A 22,370-nucleotide genomic window follows, 5' to 3' on the forward strand; every position below is an offset into this window, starting at 1 on the left:
ACGCCGAGGGAGAAGAGCTTACTTCAGTGAGCCTGAGGCCTGAGGAGTGTTGCCCCCGATTGGACGAGGATCTCAGGACAGATCAAAGAGCTTTTCAAACAATTCTGCTTCAAAGGAGAGTACACACAACATACATAACCCCCTTCACTTACATTATTAAGGGTCGTTTTGAGTTGGATTTGAAGTGAACAATATTTATGTGTATCCGTACAGTATGTGACTTTACCGAAATAGTTGTCTTGTTTCTGATAGTCAATTTGCTTTTTTCACTTTTTTGTACCAACTATTATATTATGATTTTTTTTATTATATCGTATGATATCATATCTCATAATTATGATGTCATATCTCAAAGAGGATGTGTCCCACAGGTGCTGCTCCTCAGGTAAATATGTCCGCGCATTGTTGGCCTTCATAATGAACTTAATGTGGATAAGTAGAAACCTCCCGTTTGAGCCACATGCTGCCAAACATGTGCTCCCACTTATCTTCTAATGAAGCACACACACACACACGCACACACACGCACACACACACACACTGTACCTCCACTGGCATCCCAGTACAAGCCAACAGTGTTCGGCGTCCGACATGAAGGGGCCAGACGATAAAGCCCTTATTATTCTGCCATTTTCTACATGACTGACTGTCCGTCCTAAGAACTAGTGACAGGGCAGAACAATGCCGGGACGCGGTGACTCTGAGGAGAGCCTCGATCCGGCCCAGAGGAGACATTCCAGACCGAGGCTGCCGGTTTCACGGGGCGACGGAACTGTGGGAACAAGTTAAAGGTCCAGCGGGATCAGCGCAACAGGATGGAGCAGAAAACACGGCGACAAAGAGCAGAACCTCCCAGAGTCAGGAAACGTTCTGGCTTTCAGGGATGAAGGTTTTTAGCAGGACTCAGGGCAAAGTTTGCCATGTGAAGAAGAGGAGCAAGAAGAAGAGCAAGACTTACCTCAGATGCAGAGAGCGAACGAAGAGACAGGCCCACCTGAACAAGCCTCAGACCCAACTCGGGACCCGGAGGCGAAGTGAGTGGAACTTGTCAAAGCAGCCTTATAACGGGCCGGCAGAGGAACTCTGGTCAGCTGATCCTACGTCAACGTCGGAGGAAGCTGCTCTGCTGCTGCTGCTGCTGCAGGGCGACTCCTCCAGACGCGCACAAGACGTGTAATCAGTCGAACCCGGACCGTGTCGTCAAAGCGCAGCGCACGCAAGGGTTGTTATTCTGAAGCCAGGCTCGGTTCCGAGCAGCTAAACTCCAAACGTTCTCTGCCTTCATGTTTTCCTTTGTTTGTCGCTTCATTCCTGAATATCTCTCTGAGTAACACTTGAAACGTTGCTTCACATTTATGTGTCTTTAAAATGAGGACATGATCCTGATCTGTAGATCTAACCATCGTTAGAGAACTGGTCATAAACCACCTGATCAGCAATAATCAATAGATAATCACTTGTATGTTAATGTCAGGATCACATACTTGGAGTAATATTCAAGTATAGTTGAAGACGTACCTGTGATGTGTGTGTACTTGTATGTTTTGTGATGTGTGTACTTGTATGTTTTTTGTATTTTGTCATTACTGTTACATGTAGCACGACGTCACAGAAACATTCCTAGTCTGTGAACCCTCACTGACAATAAACACCTTCTGATTCGGATTCTCACCTTTGTGAGGATTATCTATTAAAGTACTAATTGATAAAGTAGACATTGATATTCTGGATTATCAATGCGAAGCATTTTGTGAAATTCTACTAGAATTTCTTTAGCCAGGATTCATACTTTTCCAGCAGAAGTATCTTTGTCAGGATGATCTATTAGAAGTACAATGTAATGCAGTAGTGGTAGTAGTCGTACTTCAGTTAACGTTACCTGTCTGAAGCATTATGTGCTATTGTAATAGTTTACTGTACATTTAGGCCATGTGTCTATTCCATTATTAGTGTGTAATTAGCCCTGAATCTGGTTCAGCCCACTGCGATACATTTAGTATTTTTATATGAAATTAAAATATTCACTGGTCACCATGTGTAATGTCGCACCACAACCTCATAGTACACGCTGTAATACTTTGTAATGCCATTAAAAGTACTGCAGTAGTCTCCATTTGCTCGAGTTCACGGCTCCACCTGGTGGCAGAATGTTATAATGCAGCAAAGGCATCAGAGGCTCTGACTGTACTCCCTGAAGCCTGCCTCACACAGGGACACAGAGGATGGCTCGTTGTTCACCAAAGAAGGGGTGTCTTCACGTCGGCACTAATGACGTCCGGCTACGCCAGTCGGAGGTCACTAAATTAATATTGAGTCGTGTGTAGCTTTGCTAGGACTATGTCGGGCTCCGTAGTTTTCTCTGGCCCCCTTCCCAATCTGACGGGTGACGATATGTTTAGCCGCATGTCGTCATTCAACCGCTGGCTGTCTAGGTGGTGTCCGGAAAACAACGTGGGCTTCGTAAATAACTGGCAGACATTCTGGGGAAAACCTGGTCTCATTAGGAGAGACGGTGTCCGTCCTACGTTTGCTGGCGCAGCTCTCATTTCTAGCAATCTGACCGAGTTTGTTAGACAACCAAAACCCTGACAATCCAGAGTCGGGACCAGGAGTCAGAGATGTAGTCCAGAGTCAGGGCCATGAGACAGAGATGTAGTCCAGAGTCGGGACCAGGAGACAGAGACGTAGTCCAGAGTCAGGACCAGGAGACAGAGACATAGTCCAGAGTCAAGACCAGGAGACAGAGACATAGTCCAGAGTCAAGACCAGGAGACAGAGACGTAGTCCAGAGTCAGGACCATGAGACAGAGACGTAGTCCAGAGTCAGGACCAGGAGACAGAGACGTAGTCCAGAGTCAGGACCATGAGACAGAGACGTAGTCCAGAGTCAAGACCAGGAGACAGAGACGTAGTCCAGAGTCAGGACCATGAGACAGAGACGTAGTCCAGAGTCAGGACCATGAGACAAAGACGTAGTCCAGAGTCAGGACCATGAGACAGAGACGTAGTCCAGAGTCAGGACCAGGAGACAGAGACGTAGTCCAGAGTCAGGACCATGAGACAGAGACGTAGTCCAGAGTCAGGACCAGGAGAGAGAGACGTAGTCCAGAGTCAGGACCAGGAGACAGAGACGTAGTCCAGAGTCAGGACCAGGAGACAGAGAAGTAGTCCAGAGTCAGGACCATGAGACAGAGACGTAGTCCAGAGTCAGGACCATGAGACAGAGACGTAGTCCAGAGTCAGGACCATGAGACAGAGACGTAGTCCAGAGTCAGGACCAGGAGACAGAGAAGTAGTCCAGAGTCAGGACCATGAGACAGAGACGTAGTCCAGAGTCAGGACCATGAGACAGAGACGTAGTCCAGAGTCAGGACCATGAGACAGAGACGTAGTCCAGAGTCAGGACCATGAGACAGAGACGTAGTCCAGAGTCAGGACCAGGAGACAGAGACATAGTCCAGAGTCAGGACCATGAGACAGAGACGTAGTCCAGAGTCGGGACCAGGAGACAGAGACGTAGTCCAGAGTCAGGACCAGGAGACAGAGACATAGTCCAGAGTCAAGACCAGGAGACAGAGACGTAGTCCAGAGTCAGGACCATGAGACAGAGACGTAGTCCAGAGTCAGGACCATGAGACAAAGACGTAGTCCAGAGTCAGGACCATGAGACAGAGACGTAGTCCAGAGTCAGGACCAGGAGACAGAGACGTAGTCCAGAGTCAGGACCAGGAGACAGAGACATAGTCCAGAGTCAAGACCAGGAGACAGAGACGTAGTCCAGAGTCAGGACCATGAGACAGAGACGTAGTCCAGAGTCAGGACCAGGAGAGAGAGACGTAGTCCAGAGTCAGGACCAGGAGACAGAGACGTAGTCCAGACTCAGGACCAGGAGACAGAGACGTAGTCCAGAGTCAGGACCAGGAGACAGAGAAGTAGTCCAGAGTCAGGACCATGAGACAGAGACGTAGTCCAGAGTCAGGACCATGAGACAGAGACGTAGTCCAGAGTCAGGACCATGAGACAGAGACGTAGTCCAGAGTCAGGACCAGGAGACAGAGAAGTAGTCCAGAGTCAGGACCATGAGACAGAGACGTAGTCCACAGTCAGGACCATGAGACAGAGACGTAGTCCAGAGTCAGGACCATGAGACAGAGACGTAGTCCAGAGTCAGGACCATGAGACAGAGACGTAGTCCAGAGTCAGGACCAGGAGACAGAGACGTAGTCCAGAGTCAGGACCATGAGACAGAGACGTAGTCCAGAGTCGGGACCAGGAGACAGAGACGTAGTCCAGAGTTGGGACCAGGAGACAGAGACGTAGTCCAGAGTCGGGACCAGGAGACAGAGATGTAGTCCAGAGTCAGGACCAGGAGACAGAGACGTAGTCCAGAGTCAAGACCAGGAGACAGAGACGTAGTCCAGAGTCAGGACTAGGAGACAGAGACGTAGTCCAGAGTCAGGACCATGAGACAGAGACGTAGTCCAGAGTCAAGACCATGAGACAGAGACGTAGTCCAGAGTCAGGACCATGAGACAGAGACGTAGTCCAGAGTCAGGACCAGGAGTCAGAGACGTAGTCCAGAGTCAGGACCAGGAGACGGAGACGTAGTCCAGAGTCAGGACCAGGAGACGGAGACGTAGTCCAGAGTCAGGACCAGGAGTCAGAGACGTAGTCCAGAGTCAGGACCATGAGACAGAGACGTAGTCCAGAGTCAGGACCAGGAGACAGAGACGTAGTCCAGAGTCAGGACCAGGAGACAGAGACGTAGTCCAGAGTCAGGACCAGGAGACAGAGACGTAGTCCAGAGTCAGGACCAGGAGACAGAGACGTAGTCCAGACTCAGGACCAGGAGACAGAGACGTAGTCCAGAGTCAGGACCAGGAGACAGAGACGTATAGCTCAAAATCAAATCAAATCATACCTTTATTGCCATTTTCCCGTGAATAACGAGACAGCAAGGAAACGCCAGGCGACATAATGCAAGGGGGCGGGGCTATTCAGCAGACGGACTGCCTGAGGAGAGAAACTGTTTGTCAGTCTGGCCGTTCTGGTCTTAATAGACCAGAACGGCCAGACCATGACCAGTGGGGGGATCCCCCTTCCTAGGGGGGTCGTAACAGAAAATAATTGAGAAGCACTGGTGTAGACCTTTATTAGTAAGTAAATAACCAATTAACAAGTCAAGTAAAGCAGGTGCAGCAATAAAGTCCATCTGTAATATTCGCATTACTCAAAGTCAACATGTTTCCACATTCTGTATTACAAAATGTAACATCTTCTCTGTTGCACCCACATTATGAGTTAAAAGATCATGAACAGATCAAAAACACAACAATAGGGCAAACATTCCAAAGCGGTGCTCAGGCGGCTTCTCTGATTGGCTGGATGTGATAGCCAAAGAGCTTTACTGGCTGCTGAATGGGCAATCCTATAAAGAGAGCACGGGGTCACGCCTTTTCTTGTGGTCCCGCCTCCTGCTACACAGCAGGTAGATTATCTCCAAGACATTAAGGAACACTGACAGGCCTGAAACCACAAGCATGAAGATGATAAAAACGGTCTTCTCCGTGGGGCGAGAGACGTAACACTGCGCTCCGGTGAAACGGGCACAAGGTGGAGACATCGTGCAGTGGAAGTAGGGGACTATGAATGCTGTACCGAAGATGTAGAAGTGGCCAAAAGAGAATCCAAACTCCAGCAAGATCTTGAAGACCAGCTGGGTCATGTAAGTGCAAAAGAGAATGCCTTTTACCTTCACCTTTCCTCTCTCATCAACATACTTGGGTTTCTTCAAATCACTGATGGACCCATCAATAATGTCATGAATCATTCTCTTGTCCTTGTGGACAATGTGGACAGCATGGCCCAGGTACACCAGGGCAGGTGTGGACACAAAGATGATCTGCAAAAGCCAGTAATGGATGAAGGATATTGGAAACATCCAGTTGTAGCAGGCATGTTCACATCCTGGTTCCAGGGTGTCACAGCGGAACTCGGACACTTCATCTCTCCAGACTTTGTCTGCTGCAGCACCCAGAACAAAGATCCTGAACAGGAAGAGGACACTCATCCAGACCTTCCCCACCACAGTAGAGTAAGACTGGACCTTGTCTAACAGTGATGAAAGGTAAGACCAGTCACCCATGGCCGCCTGCTCATACCTGAGTTGAAAAGACAAAAGAGAATTTCAATTCAATTTCAATTGAGTTTTATTTCTGTAGCGCCAGATCACAACATAAAGTCATCTCAAAGCGCTTTACAGGATTAGCAGGGAAAGACGGTCCTCTGTAGGGTTTCGTCTTTAGAACTTCAGAACTTCAGCAGGTTATAAACGGGCAGGGAGAGTCACCAAATGAAGGCGTGTAGCCCCGCCTCTCGCCCATTGGCTGCTGGGATTGGCTCCGATGACGGAATAAGCGGTTGGATAACGAATGAATGAATAATAAATGTAAGACTATACAAGTATATCATTGCATCATTTTGAGATGGGGAGGGGCAGGTCCCTTCTTCATCAATAACTTATTGAGATATGTTCTACAAAAACAAACAGAGAACTCTGTTGTTTGAGGTAAACCTGATTCTGAGCCAGAGCTTGTCTAAAAATGATCAAACGGATGCTCCGATGTGACAGTTTTATGTGCAAATCCATGGTTGGCTTTTATCTTGTGTGACTTAGTGTCTTTTTAAAGCATGTTTTTACAACGTATTATTTTTAGCAATCAAGTCGTTTATTGAACGCTAATGCAGCCTCTTGGGTAGTACGGGTAGTGCAGGGGGGGGACAGTGAGGGGACAGTGAAGCTACAAGGAAGAGACGTAAAGAAGGGAGAGGACTTCAGGTACCTCGGGTCAACAGAGCAGAGTGATGGAGAGAATGTGGAAAGGAGGTGAAGAATCGTGTGCAGGCAGGCTGGAACGGGGGGAGGAGAGTATCAGGTGTGCTCTGTGATAGGACGAAGGGACAGGTCTACAAGACAGTGGTGAGGACAGCCATGATGGATGGCTTAGAGACAGTGGTGAGGACAGCCATGATGGACGGCTTAGAGACAGTGGTGAGGACAGCCATGATGGACGGCTTAGAGACAGTGATGAGGACAGCCATGATGGACGGCTCAGAGACAGTGGTGAGGACAGCCATGATGGACGGCTCAGAGACAGTGGTGAGGACAGCCATGATGGACGGCTTAGAGACAGTGGTGAGGACAGCCATGATGGACGGCTTAGAGACAGTGGTGAGGACAGCCATGATGGACGGCTGAGAGACAGTGGTGAGGACAGCCATGATGGACGGCTCAGAGACAGTGGTGAGGACAGACATGATGGACGGCTTAGAGACGGTGGTAAGGACAGCCATGATGGACGGCTCAGAGACAGTGGTGAGGACAGCCATGATGGACGGCTCAGAGACAGTGGTGAGGACAGACATGATGGACGGCTTAGAGACAGTGGTGAGGACAGCCATGATGGATGGCTTAGAGACAGTGGTGAGGACAGCCATGATGGACGGCTTAGAGACAGTGGTGAGGACAGCCATGATGGATGGCTCAGAGACAGTGGTGAGGACAGACATGATGGACGGCTTAGAGACAGTGGTGAGGACAGCCATGATGGACGGCTTAAAGACAGTGGTGAGGACAGCCATGATGGACGGCTTAGAGACAGTGGTGAGGACAGACATGATGGACGGCTTAGAGACAGTGGTGAGGACAGCCATGATGGATGGCTTAGAGACAGTGGTGAGGACAGCCATGATGGACGGCTCAGAGACAGTGGTGAGGACAGCCATGATGGACGGCTCAGAGACAGTGGTGAGGACAGACATGATGGACGGCTTAGAGACAGTGGTGAGGACAGCCATGATGGATGGCTTAGAGACAGTGGTGAGGACAGCCATGATGGACGGCTTAGAGACAGTGGTGAGGACAGCCATGATGGACGGCTCAGAGACAGTGGTGAGGACAGACATGATGGACGGCTTAGAGACAGTGGTGAGGACAGCCATGATGGACGGCTTAAAGACAGTGGTGAGGACAGCCATGATGGACGGCTTAGAGACAGTGGTGAGGACAGCCATGATGGATGGCTTAGAGACAGTGGTGAGGACAGCCATGATGGATGGCTTAGAGACAGTGGTGAGGACAGCCATGATGGACGGCTTAGAGACAGTGGTGAGGACAGCCATGATGGACGGCTCAGAGACAGTGGTGAGGACAGACATGATGGACGGCTTAGAGACAGTGGTGAGGACAGCCATGATGGACGGCTTAAAGACAGTGGTGAGGACAGCCATGATGGACGGCTTAGAGACAGTGGTGAGGACAGACATGATGGACGGCGTAAAGACAGTGGTGAGGACAGCCATGATGGACGGCTTAGAGACAGTGGTGAGGACAGACATGATGGACGGTTTAGAGACAGTGGTGAGGACAGCCATGATGGACGGCTTAGAGACGGTGGCTCTGAGGAAAAGACAGGAGGCGGAGCTAGAAGTGGAGGAGATGAAGATGCTGAGGTTCTCCTTGGGAGTGACCAGGTTGGACAGGATTAGAAATGAGACAATAAGAGGGACAGTGAAGGTTAGACGTTTTGGAGACGAGGTCAGAGAGACCAGACTTTGATGGTTTGGACATGTCCTGAGGAGAGACAGGGACTATATCGGTAGAAGGATGCTGAGGATGGGACTGCCAGGGAACAGGACTAGAGGACGACCCAGGAGAAGAGACATGGACGTAGTGAGGGAGGACATGAGCGTGGCTGGTGTTGGGGAGGACGATGCAAAGGACAGGGCTAGAGGACGACCCAGGAGAAGAGACATGGACGTAGTGAGGGAGGACATGAGAGTGTCTGGTGTTGGGGAGGACGATGCAAAGGACAGGGTGAAGTGGAGAAGGTTGGGTTGCTTTGGCGACCCCTCAGGGGACAAAAAGAAAGTACAGGAGTACTAAGTAGTTTGCCAAACATGGAATACTATTACTTCTTCATTAGATTGTGAATATTGTTTTTATTTTTTATTACAGGAATAAATATAGTCAGTTTTTTAAAAGATACTCAAGTCATAAATGACACATGGTATACTCACTGAAGAAGCAGTACATTAAGTACATGGTATACTCACTGAAGAAGCAGTACATTAAGTACATGGTATACTCACTGAAGAACCGATCCCAGGTCTATTCATTCATAGACAAATGTACAGGAAAGTATTTTAACATCCATTACCTCCTGTGAAACAATAGAAACAGCTCGTCGCCTGTCCAGCTTCAGAAGGAGACGTTTGCTGCCCCGATCCTACGCGCACGCCGGGCTTCCTTCTGCTTTCATTCAGCCAAACTCGGGATGCGAAGGTTTCATCACCGCCTTCCTGACATCAGCAGCAAACGTACAGGCGACGTTGTGTGCATCTTATTTTGATAGGTCAACATGCAGCAAATCTATCGATCATCATAAAACATAAACATCATCAAGGTTCAAATAATGCCTATTGATCACATGAGATTAATAAACAGGAGAGGCGCATGGGAGCGTGTGCAGGTGGGGCCTGCTGGAGGTCTGTTGCATCGGGGGGGCTTGTCGTCAATGGCCAGTTCTTAGTCATCAAAAGACAGACATGCCATGAGGGCGGATCCTTGGAGGAGGAAGTGAGGGAGGAGGAGGAGGAAGTGAGGGCGGAGGAGGAGGAAGTGAGCACATGCAGGGCTCGACTCCACAAGAGGCCGTCACTGAGGTAGGATCTCACTGGAACGACGCAGCAGCAAATGTAATAACATGTTAAAAGTGTTCTGTCGAGTTTAGGAGATGCCTGATTTCAGAGATTGTCATGCGGGCTTGGGGGGGGTCGTATGGGGTGAGGGAAGTAAAGGGACTCGAGGATCTCATGCTGTTTATCATGAACGTGATGACATGAATCCCAAAATAGAGTTTACTTCAGTGAAGGTCTGTAAATCGCAGCTGGAATGTCAGGGTGGGGGGGCCTGGACGGTGACATTGTGAGTTCTGTGTACCTGAAATGTCAGGGGGAGGGGGCTGGATGGGGACATGGTGAGTAAATGGTAAATGTTCTGCACTTAGCGCTCTTTATCCACCTTTCCGGTGCTCAAAGAGCTTTACATTCACCCTCACATTCACACATTCACCCTCCAGTGGGCGACTGCTGCCATGCAGGGTGCTGCCAGACCCACTGGGAGACATTTGGGGTTCAGTGTCTTGCCCAAGGACAGTCAGAGCTGGGATTCAAACCACCGAGCCCACTGTTGTACCTGAAATGTCAGGGTGGGGGGGTGGACGTTGACATGGTTGAAGACGAATCTGATTGGACTGAATATACATTATATGCAGCACTTTTTTGATGTGCTAAAAAACTAATTGCCCTTCAACCTAACAAGGCCACAGGCCTCGACCACATACCCACCCGGTTCCTCAGAGACGCAGCTGTCTCTATCGCCCCCGTGGTAACCCATCTGATAAATGTATCCATCAATCAGTGCCACGTCCCACAGGAATTCAAGACGGCGCGGGTTATCCCTCTGTATAAAAAAGGAAACAAATTAGAACCTGGCAACTACCGCCCTGTTTCCATCCTTTGTTCCATCTCAAAGGTTATGGAGAGAATAATCCAGGAGCAAATCAACCGCTACCTCGCCGAGCATAGCCTGCTCTTTGAATTCCAATCAGGCTTCAGAACATCCCACTCCACTGACACGTGCCTCATATATCTGACCGACTACGTCAAGCGTGAAATAGACTCGGGCAAATACTGCGGCATGGTCATGCTGGACCTCCAGAAGGCCTTTGACACCGTTAACCATTCAATCCTATTGAATAAACTAGGGGCGATTGGTTTTGATAGCACATCAATAAACTGGATGAAATCGTACCTTGAGGACGAGAACAAATGGTGGACATAAACGGAACCTTGTCCTCGTCCCTCCCGGTGAGCTGTGGGGTTCCTCAAGGCAGCATTCTAGGACCGTTGCTGTTCCTCCTATACATTAACGACATGAGTGCTGCCTGTAACTGCAAATTGTTCCTGTTTGCTGATGACTCAGCACTCCTGATTTCGGGAGAGGACAAAGTGCAGGTTGAGGAAGCTCTCAGCTCTGAGGTCACCAGAATCCGTACTTGGCTTACCGATAACAAACTGTCACTACATCTTGGTAAAACCGAATCTATTCTTTTTGGGTCTAAACATTCTCTACGTGAGATAAATGTTAATGATTTCAAGGTCACAGTCGATAATACAGTAATCTCCAGCAAAGAAGAGATTACCTATTTGGGCTGTGTTCTTGACAAATACCTGTCTGGTGATAGTATGGCAACTAAGGTGATCAAAAAAGTCAATCAAAGAACAAGATTTTTGGGCAGAATGTCTGCTTTTGTCAACACAAGTGCTCTCCGGACGCTTGCTGGAGCCCTCGTTCAGCCCCTCTATGACTATGCTAGCACCTCCTGGTATTCAAACATCAAAATGTCCCTGAAAACCAGGCTCCAAACGTCCCAAAACAAACTGATTGGGCTACTCCTCAATCTGGGGCCCATGACCCACCTTCTTCCTGGACATTTTGCTAGCCTAAAATGGCTCAGGGTAGAAGACAGGGTTAAACAACTCAAAATGGGATTGGCATTTAAAATAGTCAATGCAGCTCCGCCCTCAGTCCCCTCAATCCCTGCATACCTGACGGAACACCTCCACAGATTTAGTGACACCCTAAATGTGTGAATGGTCATCTGTCTCTGTGTGCCCCCACGATGCACTGGCTACGCATTCGGGGTGTACCCGGCGGGATGGGCTCCAGGAACTCCTGTTACCCGCACAGTGGAAAAGCAGTAGAAGATGAATGAATGTCTCTAAAGCAGTCAGCTCTTCAGCAGCAAGGGCTTCAGGTCTGGTGAACAGTAGCCACTATTTACATTCACACACACCTCTGCAGCGGGTGATGCTAGCCCAGACATGGGCAAACTACGGCCCGTTATGCTTTTCAATACGGCCCGCCAAACTTGTCCAATTACCAAAAAATTCAAAATCATAACTTTCATTTTGTCCCTCCGTGTTTCACCAGCAGATGGCGCACTGACCATCGGTGGCGCATAGCATATTACCGTATTGGCCCGAATATAACACGACCCCGGATATAATACGACCCCCTCTTTTTCAAGACTCAAGTTTGAGAAAATACTTTTTGAACACCAATTTCAATTTTTATACAGAAAATAATTACAGTACATCTGAAACAAATGATTATAACAATAAATTCGAGAGAAAAAGCATGTTATTTTGCCACATTCAAATCATGCAAAAACTGTCTCACACCTTAATATCTGAACATTTAAATATGTGAACTAAAGCGCAATCACATTTGTAAATTAATGGCTTCTGGTTTTTAAAATGTAAATAAACCAATCTACTGTGATAAAACAACAAAATTGCAATAACTGCATGAACCATCAAAGTGAAGTCGTTGTTCTCCAGCGCCTCCGGGGTTAACTTCCAGACCACGCTGGGGCGAAGGCTGAAGCGCAGCCACACAAGATGGACGCCGGCCAGACGTGCTGAATCACTGAAGCTGCTTTATTTTACTTGCACTGTTAAACAAAACTCCGTTTCCTCCTATTGCTCGCATATCTCTGTCTCCTAGTTGCGCTCTCTCTCTTTCTCTCTCACACACTCGCTCGCTCCGGCGGGACACGCCCCAGCTGGACACGCGCACACGCACACACACACACACACACACACACACACACACACACACAGACACATCTCACAACATATGAATAAGGAAAAACATCGCAATAAAATAATGATAGGCGTTTGCTTTAGCCTGGGGAGTTCAGTTCACCATTCGTTGTAATGATATCTGGCGCCATCTAGCGTTCAGAATGGGTATAATGTCTAGACCCCGAATATAACACGACCCGACTTTTTCAGCCTAATTTCAATGCAAAAAACATCGTGTTATATTCGGGCCAATACGGTACTCTAGTTTCGTTTCGTTTTCCCTGCCCTCTGACCCCGTCTGTAGAAATGAGCGGACCAAAGAAAAGCGAAGTAGACGGTGAGGGCCGAGTGTTTAATAAAGAGCGGACAACAAGATTTCTTTTCACCGAAATCCGATCTACGGCTGCATGTCTGATATGCCAAGAGACCCTGAAACAGCACCGCAGGAGCTGCAGCTGGAACTGATCGATCTTCAGTCCGACTCCGCCTCAAAGGATAAGTTCAAGTCTCTTAACCTGAATTACTTTTATGTCTCACTTAACGAAGCAACGTTTCCAAACCTCCGGAGGATGGCACAGAAGATGCTGCTGCTGTTTGGCTCGACCTCCGTGTGTGAGCAGACGATCAGCGTCATGATCAATAAATCCCGTTCTTTTAATGAAGTGCGCATTTATGCACAGCAGTGGAACAACAATGAGTGCAGCAGAAATGATTGAGATTTAGTATTTCGTGTTTAGATATGTTTTGAATGTTGAAAGTGATCATCTTTTTTCAATAAATGTTGATTTATTTAACTCTACGCGTTCAAGTGAAATGTGTTAAAAACAGATGCAATCACCAGGTTTGACAGATCAGTGTCATTGCTATTTTAATCTATTTACATTTCTCCTCACACTGTTGTTCTATTTTAATCTATTTACATTTCTCCTCACACTGTTGTTCTATTTTAATCTATTTACATTTCTCCTCACACTGTTGTTCTATTTTAATCTATTTACATTTCTCCTCACACTGTTGTGTTATTTTAATCTATTTACATTTCTCCTCACACTGTTGTTCTATTTTAATCTATTTACATTTCTCCTCACACTGTTGTTCTATTTTAATCTATTTACATTTCTCCTCACACTGTTGTTCTATTTTAATCTATTTACATTTCTCCTCACACTGTTGTTCTATTTTAATCTATTTACATTTCTCCTCACACTGTTGTGTTATTTTAATCTATTTACATTTCTCCTCACACTGTTGTTCTATTTTAATCTATTTACATTTCTCCTCACACTGTTGTTCTATTTTAATCTATTTACATTTCTCCTCACACTGTTGTTCTATTTTAATCTATTTACATTTCTCCTCACACTGTTGTTCTATTTTAATCTATTTACATTTCTCCTCACACTGTTGTGCCAAAATATGTGTAAATGCTGCATCTTGCATATTCATTGTGACAAACGTACTACCTGCATTAGGGCTATTTTGCACATTTGAAAGACGCAGTTCTTCGTACACACTGTTAGTAAATCTGGTTGTACATTTATCTGTGTGTTTACTGTGCTATGAGGTTTGCACACTACACGCAGCGCTTTAGTATATCCAAACACTCATCCAAATGCTCCTGGCCCGGCCCCTCTGTCAAAATTTCAAACCCAATGTGGCCCGCACGTCAAAAGGTTTGCCCACCCCTGTGCTAGCCCATCTCTGCAGAGGGTCAAAACCAACCATGCAACCAAAACTGAGTCCAAAACAAGAAATCACCAAAGCAACAAAGAAAATTCAAAATGTACATGAACATAGAAATGGACCAGAATATAAACTGAACAGACGGTGTCTGGTGAGCAGGCAGCAAGCAGCAGCAACAGCCTCAACATCAAAAGTCGGCCAGAAGGTTCAGGGCTGTCGTCCGACTTGACTGAATGGGGGACAGACCCTCTCCAAACAAAGCTGGAGAGGGTCTTCATAGTGTGAGGCTCTGACCATGCGGGTAATGAGGGGAGATTAGCCAGAGAGTCGCTCAAACATTTCGGCAAAAGCCCAGGTCTAGTGCAAAGTGCACAGTGCCTGCCCTCCCCAACAGAAACAGCCCTTTTTACTGATCATGCATGCAGATGAGTGTGTGGAAATTAATCAGTCCATCATGGTCCGTTCATCCTGGGATGATCAGTTCAGAAAAACAATAAAGCAGCTGATGAGATCGATGACACCAAGTTGGTGCACTTGGGTGTTCGTACACTGAAGCCTGTTCGTCATCTGAGTCAAAATGTGTACAAAAGCTTGGCAGCTGCATTGGAGTCTTCTACCCTTTCATTGAATGAATGAATGAATTACAAATTACAAAATTACAAATTCTTTATTTTAAAAAAGGGTTAGGGTGAATCATCCCCCATTTGGCCGAGTTAGCCGAAAGGCTAATTTCCATCAGTAGTCGCTCCACCTATTTAATAGACACAATTCATGAATGAATGAATGATTTCAGTTCACTTTTCAATGAAACAGGGACAAAGGACTTTCATTCATTGATTCATGATGACCGATGAAGTGTTATATATTAATTCTAAAAGTCAATTCCATAAGTCTGTTCCTCCAGATACCTTCTTCCTCTCGCCTTGTTTGCTAAGGTCTCATGTCTTAATCGTTTGTGCTTGTAGGCTCTCATCATGGGGGAGTGGTCCTTCCTGTCTGCTCTGCTGGACAAGGTGCAGTCACACTCCACGATCTTGGGGAAAGTGTGGATGGCGGTTCTGTTCCTCTTCCGAATCTTCTTCCTGGCTGCTGGTGTCGATACCGTGTGGGGAGATGAACAAGCAAACATGAATTGCAACACCAGGAGCCCCGGCTGTAGGAACGCCTGCTACGATCACTCCTTCCCCGTGTCTCACACGCGCTTCTGGGTGCTCCAGATCCTCTTGGTCTCCACACCAACACTCATCTATCTGGGCCATGTCCTGCTGGTGATTCGCAGGGAAAACAAACTGAGGAGGTGTGTCAAGCCAAAATTTGCTCGGAATGGAATAATGAAAGCTCCTAAGTATTCAAATGAGCAGGGCAAAGTGCAGGTGAAGGGGGTTCTGCTGTTCAGCTACGTGATGCAGCTGTTGTTCAAGGTTCTGCTGGAAGTGGCGTTCATTGTCGGTCAGTACTTCCTCTATGGCTTCATACTGATGCCCAGCAAGATTACATTTTCTAAATACCCCTGTCCAGCACCAATCGATTGCTTTATAAGTCGCTCTACAGAAAAATCCATCTTTATTGTCTTCATGTTGGCAGTGGCAGGTCTCTCTGTGATGCTCAACATCATGGAAATGTTCTACCTGCTTATAGCTTGGATCAAGAAGAGGAAGAGAAGCAGTGGCTCAGTAGTCCAGGCGGCGCTGCCTCAGCATAATAAACGACAGTTGAAAACTTCCTCTTCTGGAGTGTGAACAGGGCAGTTCTAGATCTAGATTCTAGATGACCTCAGCACTAGCCTCTTCTGCTAAACTTATTTAGAACAGCAGAAGTTTGAGGTTTAACTTCAGAGCTCTGCTCACCTCTGGTCCATTAGAACCTTCTGTCTGCGCTACCCACTCATCTTCCTTAATGTCTGGTTTATACTGAACTGATTACAACCTTAGTTTAATCCAGTGCTTCTCAATTATTTTCTGTCTTGACCCCCCCTAGGAAGAAAAAAACATTTCGTGACCCCCCCCCCCCCAAATAAAAAACACTTTCATAAAAAGAAATATGAAAAAGATCAACTTACAACAAATAATAACTTTATTACCATTGTTTTTGTCTGCAACAGAAAATATTTGAAGTGCATCAATTTGCCTGAAATGTTTTTTTTAATCCTGAAACTACAATTAAATAATAAATTTAATTAAATAACATCAATAAATAATAATAGATTAAAATTGATCAGCAACATTAACTCAGGAGCACAAAATATAAAACACTTTAACCTACAAAACCAAAATGAAAAAAGAATTGTGCTTTTAGCAAAATGAGGAAGTCAGCTCTTCCCTCGTCTCCCACCGTAGTCACGGTGAAGCCAAACGCTACGTACGCTTTGTCATATTTCCTCGTCTTGGCTTTCGACTGACCTTCCTTTGTCCAGTTCAGTTCAGAGCTTTATTGTCCCACTAGAACATTTATTGCACTTGAGACAAACGAAAATTTAAATCTGTTGCTCTTTATCCTGGGGAGCTTGTATCTCCGCCCAGAGCGTAGAAGAACAAACTCCTCCAAGAGAGGCTGATCCGAGCTGGACAGAACCGACCGTGCCTTCGGCGACACCTGCTGGTCAAAGATCTCAGCCAAGGAAAGCTGCTGTGAGCCGATGGCTTCACTCGCTACCTTCACAATGCTGGACAAACTGTTTTTGTTTTGCACTGAGAGATTTCCATACCAGGAAATTATACAGAAGGTTAAAATGGACTCGATAAAAGATTTATAAAATAAGACCATCAAAGTTTTGTCCACATTAAAAGTGTTCAGTCTGCGCAGAAAGTGGAGTCTCTGCAGACCCTTTTTGCAGATTGCAGCAGAGTTTTGGTCGTGCTTCAGCTTATAATCAATCACCGTTCCGGTACTTGTATGACTCGACTGCCCCGACCAGAGAGCCCTCGATTGCAGTTGGTGCAGTTGAGTTTGATGTTTTCCTGAAGTCGATAGCCATGTCTTTAGTTTTGTTCGTGTTCAGCTTGAGGAGGTTGTCGCACCGCTCCCATGCTCGACTTCACCATCCTGGAGCAGACTGTTAAAACAGTTAAATAATAATGGGGACAGGACACACCCCTGAGCCGCTTCTGGGATAGAGCACAATTAGCCTAACTGACTGGGGTCTACATGTTAAAGTCAAGTACCCGTTTTACTAAACCTGCATCTAGATTCAAAGTGGACAGTAGTTTACGAGCTAAAACGGGTGGTTGAATTGAGTTAAAAGCTGACGAGAAATCTACAAATAAAAGCCTTGCATGAGTTTTAGTGCCCTCAAGATGCTTGTACAGGTAATTAAGCAAGGAGGCAGTAGCATCATCCACCCCTCTATTAGCCCGATATGCAAATTACATGGGGTCGAGCAGGCCCTGAACCTGGTTGGTCAAAATGTCTTCAACCAATCGCTCTAGACTTTTCATCACTGTGGAGGTGAGAGCTACCGGCCTAAGGTCATTGAGCTCCTTAGGGTGTTTGTTCTTGGCCACGGGCACAACAATAGACTCCTCCCACAGTCTCGGTACCTTGTGCTGGATCAGTGATGAGTTAAAAAGATCGGTAAAAATAAAACATAACTGATCCGCACAAACCTTGAGACATGTACGTGTGATCATGTCAGGCCCACAGCTCTTCCTGATCTTACATTTATGGAACATGGAGCTGACAGCATGGACTGATTACAGGCTGGGGGGGGGGTAAGACACTCACTCAGCTCTAAAAACAAGTCACCATGCACATCTGTAAAATCATGTTCACCATTAAAACGTAGATAAAAATCATTCAGTGCATTTTTGAGCTCTGAATTTGAATTAAAACCATCAATGGTGATTGATTGATTACTTTTTCGGCCTGGCTTGTCATGGCTTTCATACCATCCCACACTGCTTTTAGTTCATTGCTGTGGAATCTCTCCTCTACTCTAGGTTTGTGATTAGCAAACACCTTCACCCGTTTAGGGGGGATGATTGTGTCTTTTAGATAAAGAATATACGAGGAAATGACGTCAACCTCATCAAGATCAGTATCTGAGCGACCAAAAACATTCCAGGCTGTGCTTTCAAGAGCTCCTTTGAGCTCCTCAACAGCGTTTCCAGTCCACATCTCCACTTCTCTGGGGCAGCTTTAGTCCTTTTCAGGAGGAGTAAGGTAGATGCTATTATGATTGTTCACTCTGGAGATATACTGATAAAGGTTGCTCATCGATTTCAGGTTGCACTGATTGAAGTCACCATTGAAGCGAGGAGCATCAGGAGAGATGGACCGTAATCGTTCCGTAGCGTTACGGCCAGTGGCCACTGCCAGGGCCGGCTCTAGGCATAGGCGAGTTAGGCGATTGCCTAGGGTGCCACCTGCTGGAGGGGGCGCCACGCCAAGCCTCGAATATATATATATATATATAAAAAAATTAAAAAAAAGGAAAATAATAAACTAATAAACGTATGTTAGAAAGCCCATATTATTAGTTTGCCGTTGCACGGCTCATAGACGCGTTTTCAGCCGATAATTGTTCGTTCTGACGTGAGTTGTCACATGTCCCATGTTCGTGAACACATCATGGTTCTCCGACGCCTTTGAATGCGTCATCTCCGTGTGCAGCGTCGAAGCTGGAACAGTTTCCCTCTCCAGACGACGGTAGAACGCCATTATACCGTGGCTTATCTGTCTTTACAGATATTCTCTACTTCTGTCTGTTCAGTGATGTGCGTACATGCCAGAAGAACACAGCATAATAAATCGAGCTTTATTTGTGCCACGCAGTGCACACGCAGTAAATCTGGTGGGAGCTCTGCAGGTGCCAGTGGTTACTTTGGCTACCTGCAGAAGCTTTTCACACTATTTTCTGCCTCCACTCAGAGATGGTCCATCTTAAGAACACATGTCCACACAACACTGAAATCCTGGTCAGATACTCGGTGGGAAAGTCGGATCAACAGTGTACAGGCTGTGAGATACCAGGCTGCAAAAGTCAGAGATGCACTTTTGGAAGTGAGAGACCACACCACAGATCCGGTGATAAAAATTGAGGCACAGTCTTTAGCTGAAGAGGTTGCATCATTCCGTTTCTCTGTCTGTACTGTGATACGGGATGACATCCTGACAGAAATTCAGCATGTCAACAAGTTATTGCAGTCTGAGACAATGCAGACGGATGTTGCAGTTGATCTGAAGAAAACTGAAGCCTCTCTTACCAGCTACAGAGACACTGGATTTGCTTCTGAACAAGCATCTGCCAAAGAAATGTGTGAGGAGACGAACGTTGAAGCTGTTCTTAAGCAGAAGAGACTCAGAGACAGTTCTCCTACGAGGCTCCTGGTGAGGAACTGACTGGAGATTTCCTTTTTCAATATGGTGGTCGATGTCTGCATTGTGTCACTAAGGGAAAGATCACAGACAATGGGTGAAGTCGATAAAAGGTTCAGTGTGCTTGTCAGCTTCCCCCAGCTGCCCAAGGAAGAGCTGGAAAAGCCGTGTGAGAGACTGAGCAGTGCCCTGAGCTGGAACGGGCAGTCCGACCCGGATGAACAGGAACTGGCACTGGAGCTGCAATCATTCCCAGATTTGCCAAAACCCAAAATGACCACCTTGGAACTTCTCAGTTTCATACAGGAGAAGAAACTGAAGGAGATTTATCCTAACATGGGTGGCCGTAAGAATTGCTCTCACTATTCCAGTGACAGTTGCTGCTGCAGAGAGGAGCTTCTCCAAACTAAAGCTTATAAAAACTGACCTGAGATCCACGATGTCACAAGAGACAGTGAATGACAAAGGCTTCTACTCCACGGAAGATATGAATAACATTTTCTCGGGGAGAGGTCTTCACATTATTCATCTCAACGTGAACAGCTTGACATGCAAATCCAAGATGTCCGAGTTAACATCGATGTTTGGCAACGGTAAGGTTGGAATTCTCTCCTTTTCGGAAACCAAACTGGATGCTTCTTGTAAAGACACTGAGATTGAGATTAAGGGATACACTGTTATCAGGAAGGACAGGGACCGTCATGGGGGCGGGGTCTGCATCTACGTCAGATCAGACCTCAACTTCACCGTTCTACCAGAACTAGGAACAGACACAGAGTCTGTCTGGGCAAAGATCATTTATCCCAGAGCTAAACCTCTGGTCATTGGCGCAGTATACAGACCCCCAGACCAAAATTCATTCTATGATTTATTGGAGAAGCATGTGATCGGCTTGGGAAGCTCGGAGGTTATTCTGATAGGAGATTGTAACACCAATGTCCTTCGGAAAGACACTCCCACTTTCAAATCCTTCAGCAGCTTCTGTAATCTGCATAACTTTACCAGCTGATTCAGCAATTTACAAGGGTAAGCACCACCTCTAGAACCATCATAGACCTAATCCTGACATCGGACAAATCCGATGCTGCCTTGGGGTTCCTCAAGGAGAGGACAAAGTGCAGGTTGAGGAAGCTCTCAGCTCTGAGGTCACCAGAATCCGTACTTGGCTTACCGATAACAAACTGTCACTACATCTTGGTAAAACAGAATCTATTCTTTTTGGGTCTAAACACTCTCTAAGTGAGATAAATGTTAATGATTTCAAGGTCACAGTCGATAATACAGTCATCTCCAGCAAAGAAGAGATTACCTATTTGGGCTGTGTTCTTGACAAATACCTGTCTGGCGATAGTATGGCAACTAAGGTGATCAAAAAAGTCAATCAGAGAACAAGATTTTTGGGCAGAATGTCTGCTTTTGTCTCCGGACGCTTTCTGGAGCCTCGTTCAGCCCCTCTTTGACTATGCTAGCACCTCCTGGTACTCCAACATCAAAGTGTCCCTGAAAACCAGGCTGCAAACCTCCCAAAACAAACTGATTCGGCTACTCCTCAATCTGGGGCCCATGACCCACCTTCTTCCTGGACATTTTGCTAGCCTAAAATGGCTCAGGGTAGAAGACAGGGTTAAACAACTCAAAATGGGATTGGCATTTAAAATAGTCAATGCAGCTCTGCCCTCAGTCCCCTCAATCCCTGCATACCTGAATAAACACCTCCACAGCCACAACACTAGAGGGAGCTCAAACAACAACCTGATTACCCCCTCCTATAGGACTAACATGGGTAAATCATCTTTTTATAATACTGCCCCCCAAGGGTGGAACTGTTTGACTCCTCCCCTCAAAACATGCACCTCTTTGGCCTCCTTCAAAACGGCCCTAAAAATACACCTTTCAGGGGGACAGAAACGGAGATAGTCATCACGACTCTCTCCGGATCAAACCCCCCCCCCCCCCCTTTTTTGTCCACCTACGTTGCACATATTAAGTGTCTTTGTAATTTAGTGTCATTCATTGTCATTTTGCATCAGTGGTGTAATTTATTTTAGATTAATTGTTAGTTTGCATCGGCGGTGTAAAATCATTTTATTTTTGTTTTTCTAATGTTACTTTGCATCAATTGTGTAATTTAATATTGGTTTTATTTTTATTTGTATTGTTAAATTTGTATTGTTAATTGTGGATGATTTATGTACGAAGGACTTTCAACGGAAACAAGACCGCAAGGGCTTTTTAGAAATGCTCCTCTTAGACAGGATGTTTGACTGTACTTGTACTGTAATACATACTACTGTGTGACTGTACTTGTACTGTAATACATACTACTGTGTGACTGTACTTGTACTGTAATACATGCTACTGTGTGACTGTACTTGTACTCTAACATTCTATCTAATAAATATATTCATCATCATCATGCATGCATCTCTGAGTCTCTCCAGGTGAATAACGTTGGCTTGGATCTCATCGACCTTATTCCTGATGGACTGGGCGTTGCAGAGTAGAACCGAGGGGAGGGGTATACGGTGGAGATTCAGACGTTTCAGTCTTTGTCTGACTCCTCCCTGTCTTGTTTTATCATCTCCATCTCTGTTAAATATTTCTCCGTGCTCTCTCTTGAGGGTTTGTTTACAACTGCTCTCCATAACGCCTGCTCTGTGCTG

General features: G+C 46.3%; 2 protein-coding genes across 2 annotated transcripts; one reads left to right on the forward strand and one right to left on the reverse strand.

Annotated features, from left to right (window-relative positions):
• Nucleotides 1–5,301: 5,301 nt before the first annotated feature.
• On the reverse strand, nt 5,302–6,145 carry LOC137909692 (gap junction Cx32.2 protein-like). The gene is made up of 2 exons (XM_068754153.1): nt 5,452–6,145; nt 5,302–5,381 (listed from the first exon to the last, which is right to left on the reverse strand). Exons 1-2 carry the CDS (start codon nt 6,143–6,145, stop codon nt 5,302–5,304), a joined length of 774 nt encoding a protein of 257 aa, XP_068610254.1.
• A 3,569-nt stretch (nt 6,146–9,714) lies between these two features.
• Nucleotides 9,715–16,133, forward strand: LOC137909693 (gap junction Cx32.2 protein-like). Its single transcript, XM_068754154.1, has 2 exons — nt 9,715–9,756; nt 15,360–16,133. Exon 2 carries the CDS (start codon nt 15,369–15,371, stop codon nt 16,131–16,133), a length of 765 nt encoding a protein of 254 aa, XP_068610255.1. The 5' UTR covers nt 9,715–9,756; nt 15,360–15,368.
• Nucleotides 16,134–22,370: the final 6,237 nt, after the last annotated feature.

This window comes from Brachionichthys hirsutus, chromosome 20 (genome assembly GCF_040956055.1).
Source record: "Brachionichthys hirsutus isolate HB-005 chromosome 20, CSIRO-AGI_Bhir_v1, whole genome shotgun sequence".
NCBI lineage: Eukaryota > Metazoa > Chordata > Actinopteri > Lophiiformes > Brachionichthyidae > Brachionichthys > Brachionichthys hirsutus.